This window comes from Dendropsophus ebraccatus, chromosome 1 (genome assembly GCF_027789765.1).
Source record: "Dendropsophus ebraccatus isolate aDenEbr1 chromosome 1, aDenEbr1.pat, whole genome shotgun sequence".
In the NCBI taxonomy this organism is placed as follows: domain Eukaryota; kingdom Metazoa; phylum Chordata; class Amphibia; order Anura; family Hylidae; genus Dendropsophus; species Dendropsophus ebraccatus.
This window is the reverse complement of record NC_091454.1, coordinates 149,187,943-149,193,942: the sequence shown is the minus strand read 5'-3', so window position 1 is coordinate 149,193,942 and position 6,000 is coordinate 149,187,943. Positions and strand designations below refer to the sequence as shown.

General features: G+C 39.5%; 1 protein-coding gene across 1 annotated transcript in view; it reads right to left on the bottom strand.

The window, feature by feature from the left end:
- Positions 1-6,000, bottom strand: part of LOC138800082 (dual oxidase 1-like) — a 105,959-nt gene that overhangs the window by 41,794 nt on the left and 58,165 nt on the right. The window contains exons 18-21 of the mRNA XM_069981891.1: positions 1,895-2,068; positions 1,028-1,253; positions 738-831; positions 417-592 (exon numbers count right to left, since the gene is read on the bottom strand). Coding sequence (XP_069837992.1) covers positions 417-592; positions 738-831; positions 1,028-1,253; positions 1,895-2,068 — 670 coding nt within the window. The remainder of the gene's footprint in view (positions 1-416; positions 593-737; positions 832-1,027; positions 1,254-1,894; positions 2,069-6,000) is intronic.

The following is a 6,000-nucleotide window of genomic DNA, read 5'->3' as shown; positions in this document are numbered from 1 at the left end:
CTTTTCCAGGTACACACCTTAGTAAACCAGGCCAGCCCTGCGTCTGGCGCAGGATCTGAACGCTAAATGTACACCAAATCAGGTGTAGATTTGTATCACCATTTACACCTGCAAGCAGAAATCAGACATGATAGGAGACCATGCCTCCTCCCCACTTTGCTCCACCCTCCCTGCTCGCTCATCAGGCGAGCAGGGGATACAGCTGGCATATGCCAGGGAGAAGGGGCAGATCTGTGCCTTCTCTCTGCAGGGGTGCAGCCTTCGTAAATGTCCCCCTATGTTTTACAAGTAAACTGCCCAGTTTTATAGTCATGTGCAGCAAATTTCTAAATAGGCTTCTAAAAAAAAAGCATCATCTATGAATTGCAATTCTCTGTCATGAGGAAAAGTGCATGTATGTGTCTGTATACAACAACCTTTAAACTGTAGCTTTGAAAAGCGAAGTTCTTTGTCATGATCTCTTAGTAGAAAATGGAAATCTTCCCATGTAAGCTCATTCTTATTTGCAAATCCTGCCTCCTTAAACATAACCTCAATCGCTTGCTCTGCTTGGTCCTTAGTAAGGCAATTGTTAGAGAGTTCAATGAAAGATCTGAAACAATGAATAGTGATATGTTACTTTGCAATTATACCAAAACATGAAATTATGAAAAAATCTGTAAGTAACTATATATATATATATATATATATATATATATATTTTTTTTTTTTTTTTTTTTTTTTTTTTTTTTTTTTACTTTAGCATTGTAAAGAATTCCTCTTTTGAAAGAAATCCATTTCCATCAATATCATACATGGTGAACATAAGTTTAGATTTTTCCTCAGGAGAGCCTGCAATTGAAAAAAAAATGTATATGAGACGTCCAAAGAAAGATAGATAGATAGATAGATAGATAGATAGATAGATAGATAGATAGATAGATATTGTGTATTACTAAATCAACTCAGTAAATGTTTCTATGATTTAGGAAATCATCTGTATTATAATGGATGTACTTTATACAGACCATGGTAGCCAGTAACTAACCTTTCATTAAAATTAACAATATACTTAAAAACTCTCTGAATGAAAGATATCCATTCCCATCTTCATCTGCCAGAGAGAACATTGACTCCACAAACAAGGAATGAGGCTTTAATCCAAGGGAGTCTGCAAACTCTGTTCTGCTCAATTCACATTTAAGAGCCTCTCTCACCTTCAAGGAGTTTCCTGCACTGAAACTTTCAATGCCTGACTGATCAATGTGGAGAACCTAAAGTGTTTACAAAAAGGGCACAAAAGACATGAAAAGTAAAGAAACATATGCTATGATCAATACATACAATGCGTGAAATTAGGTTAACCCTGTCTTAAATTTGTTTCCAAAGTGTTTTTTTTTTTGTTTTTTGTTTTTTAGTTTTCATATTATGAGATAAAAAAATTTCCAAACATACAGTACTTGGATAGAGCATTCTGTGTCATGTATAAAATTAGGAACATTCTATTATATTCCATGTGCTGTATTTTGTATCTAGGTCGTGTAAATTCTGTAAAACTATTTTTATTCTTGTTTTTGTTTTTCTGTTGTGATGTGATGAGGGAAATGCAGTCCTTAAAAATTGTTTTCAGGAAAAATAACTATTGCTAGACTATTCATAGTATTCATAGCATAAACCATAAACGATAGCTATAGATGATCTGCAGGGTTTTCAGCCCTCACACTACACTGAGAATACCCCTTTTTCCTGTGTTCTGTTTCCTGTGTAGTGGTGGTGCTGGGGTACTGCAGCCTTAAGTCTTACTTCAGTAGGAGCTGAGGCTGCAATATAGTCATGTAACTAACTCTTTCACCAACAATGCACCATGTCACATAAAATAGTAGAGAAGAATAAATATGCACAAACTAAAATTTACTTGAGCGAAAGAATGCCTGAAGAAGGTTTCCAATATTTGACTCCTTTGTATTTTTGTAACCGCTTCATTAAGTAGGGTTTCCTCATCCATTTTACTCTCCTTCAAGGAAAACCCATTTTCTTGCAATTGATTAATGAAATTTGTGCATTCCTCCTCATTATAAAAGTACAGCACCTAGGACAAAATCACATTGCATGTTAGAAATTGTCAAGCAGCATTGGATTCTCTACAGTCCCAGATTCTGACAGGTTTATAGGGTCCAGATAGAGTTTAGCCATAGCAATGTACCTGAGGTCCAGCAGCAGATGCAACCACCTAAATCTAACAGTGCAATACTGTAGACAGTTATTTTACACAAATAACCCAAAACATTGCATAGTACTATATAGGCCTAGATGCTCAATGATAACATTAAGATGTTCTGCAGGACTATCAGAGGCACCAGCTAAAGCACTGAAAGCCGTACTCTAGCTTCCACACTCAATAATAAAAAATAACGCAGCGAGATAGAAATGTTGCTATGCTACAAAACATTCAATTATGTCTCCGTCAGGTATGTAAATGATTACAGGTGGGATGTGATGTGACACAGACTGATCAATGAGTGTAAAATAGGTAAGAGATCGTTGACTGGTAGACATACCTCTATGAAGCACTCAATGCAATTTTGCCATTGCTGAGTCATCATACTTTGAAAGGCATTGGACATAACATTGGACTGAGAGAAGCAGGATGTTCATTTTGATGAATTACCTACCATGTACTGTAGGCTGTTCTGACCAAGTTGTTAGGAGGAGTTGGGAGCACACATTAAAAAGGCCCCATATGGGCCAGACAGATGACTAGTAGAGAAGATCGCTTGATCCATTCACAAGCATGGAAAGCTCCCACAGCTTCCTTGTCCACAATCCAGACACATGTTTCACCTTTCTATTTCTAGGTGCAAGACAATTTTTTGGCAAGGCGCCTTTCTTCTACTATTGAGAATCAGCCACTGTCACCTTCGTTTGTAATGGTGTCATGAACAAGAAGCCTGGACTGCTATGGGCTAGAACCATATAAGCCATAAGCCATTGCCTGCTTAACCTCTTTGGAACCTCCTATTCAGCTGCTTTTATATGGAGTTGCAATTAAGGAGGTTACTGCTTAAGAATACATACACATGAACCAAGTTCACAGATTTCACTCTGCGAGTTGACCAGCAAATTCCACAGATTATGTACGTTTTAAGGGCATCCCCCATATGGATACCACATAGGTGGTTTAGTGGAATAGAAATAGTACTGAACAAATTGATCAGGGGACGCAAGCGTGTAAGAGAAAAATACAGATACTTTACAATACAGGAGGGCGAAGGTGGGTTTTCTATGCTGGACTTTATATACAATTTTTTTGCCATTAAGATCCAGAAGACGCTGTTAGGAGCTTGGATGTTCGGTCCAGAGAGGGAATCATATGAACCTAATACAGTAATACAGGTAGTGAATGGGCTAACCTAGTAGAAAATACTAAGTGTATAATACTAAATTATAATTATAGGATAATCCAATTTAAAATTATAAATCCAATTTAAAATTATACTCAGGTTAAATTGGCTAAGATGGGTCTGAGGGCAGACTCCAGGTGTATGAAGTGTGGCATGGAGAAAGCAGATTACATCCCTATGTTGTGGAGTTGCTCACATATACAGGGTTTTTGGAGAAGTATTGCGGGAATCTTGGAACAGAAGCTTGGGGTTAAAGACCCCTATACATTGGTCTATCTGTTCTTGGGCTCCTCGCTGGGCATAATAAGTCAGAAACTTGTTTTTATGAAATTGTTACAATTATCTCAGGTTATTTTGATGAGGGCGTGGATCAACCATGAAGCCCCATCAATTAAGGAATGGTAAAACCTAGTGTTAAAGACCCAACGGTACAAGCAAATTTACTACTACCGTACAAAAAAAAGGAGGAAGAAATTTCATAGTACCTGGGATCCATGGAAGCGGCAAATCAGTGATATAGTGAATTGAGCCCGATAGTCCATGTCTTAATCTTCTAGTTTCTTTCTTTTTTCTAGTTTTTTTTTTTAACTGTCTCTCCCTCCACCCACTCCATTGTGTTGGTGTGGATTACTGGGAGGATTCAGGAAGGGTCCTTGGGGGGTAGGGGTAAAGGGTTGGTTGGGAGGGGGTGACATAAGGAAAGGGTAAAAGGGGGAAAAGAATTGGTTTGATATATGAAGAAACCCCTGTGTGGACTTTGTTAAGTGGGATACAGATGAAGTGTAATATAAGGCTGTATGTTTGAAGAAGTTTTTGAAACAATGATAAGAGAATCTGCTGTTGGGGGGGAGGAATTATGTAAAGACTTGAGAAGCTCCTATATGTTAAGATATATTTTATTGTTAAATTTAATGCCAAATAAAAATTTTCATTTTGAATGCAAAACCCACCCAAACTGGAAACAAGAGTCAAGCTCTCTCTGGAAGAAAGTGGACAGGTTTTTCTAACACTGAATAACCCCTTAAACCACACACAGGAAGTGATTTCTAGGGATATTTCCACCACAATGCAACACTTCCATTGCCTACCCAGTTGGGACACCATCTTCAGCAATCTCAAAGTGCAGGACCTACAAGCCCAACTATAGCATCTTTTGGCAAATGTGCCACAGGATGCCATACAGAACCTCTCAATGGCCAACAGTATCTTATCTTGTGTTTAAACTAGAGATGACCCAGTGTACTTATCCTTTTGCTTGTGTGGCAGGATATGTTGAAAAACTCCTGTAGGTATACTGTCTTCTTCTGAAGTGTGTTATGGATGAAACTGCTGGAAGCACCATAAACTGTATTATAATTCACTTACAATGCAATCTGAGGCGCTTCCGTGAGTTCTGTCGGCCACCCACCCAGAAGAGTACAGCATACCTGCAGGAGTTTTTCAATGTATTCTGCCGTGTCTGAGAACTTATGAAAAGAACACTTTGAATTGTAACACTTCCCCCAAATATCATTATTACATTTACACATATAGTTTAATTTGATTCCATCAACTTTTACGTGGTAGATTATTTTTCGTCACTGAGTGTATAATAAAAGCTGAATTCTGTGCTTTGGTTGGCTAAAGTTGGCTAAATGAACTTTTACTAAACCTGATTATATGAAAAAAATATATAATATAAGATACTATGCTCTCTTAACGTAGTATTCCACTGTGGTGAAAAAAATAAATAAATTGCATGGCGAGGTCAGGACCATCCACGACAGAAGCAGTGAACAGCAGGAATACAGAGAGTCATGGGCGGACACAGACTGCATAGGGCCCCTGTGCAAAAAAAAATGGCCTGGGCCCCCCAATAAGCAATCCATGCTACCACATTCCTGGCTGCCCCCCCCCATCCCCACACACAATAACCCGTCTGACCCCCCAGTGATCCTCCAAGTCATCAGGTTTCCCGATGCCACCATCACCAATGTACGACCACCAGGTGACGTGACTGGTGCGCGCATCCCTAGACAGGGCAGGAGCATGGGTATGGCTCATATATCCAATAGACAAATGTGGTATGGGGTGGGTTGTGGCTGCTGGCATCTTGGCGCTGGCAGGTGGCCGGACATCTGATCAGGCACCTGGTACATGGGTGGATGGACAATACATACCACCTATGTGGCGAGGCCCGGGGCAGTGAAGGGGCCCTTTAGGCTGAGGCTAAGAGTCCTAACCTGGAGGGCCCCTCTGTTGGCCTGGGACCCTGTGCAGTTAAATAGGCTGCAAAAGTGATATTTCCACCACTGCAGAGAGTGTCAGAGCAACAATAGTGTGGTATCAGCCAGGAAAGCATTTTAACCCAGCTTTGCAAAAAACAAAAAATGTACTTAAACACTGGGGGGGGGGGGAGATTTATGAAAGGGGGTAAATATACACCTGGTGTAAACTGCCCACAGCAACCAATCACAGTTCAGCTTTCAGCTCTGGTAGAACAAAAGTGGAGCTGTGATTGGTTGCAGTGGGCAGTTTACACCAGGTGTATATTTACACCTTTTCATAAATCTCCCCCTCAATGTTTAAATGTACAGTATAGCATTGATATCAATTTAGCAACAGCATACAAATATACAAA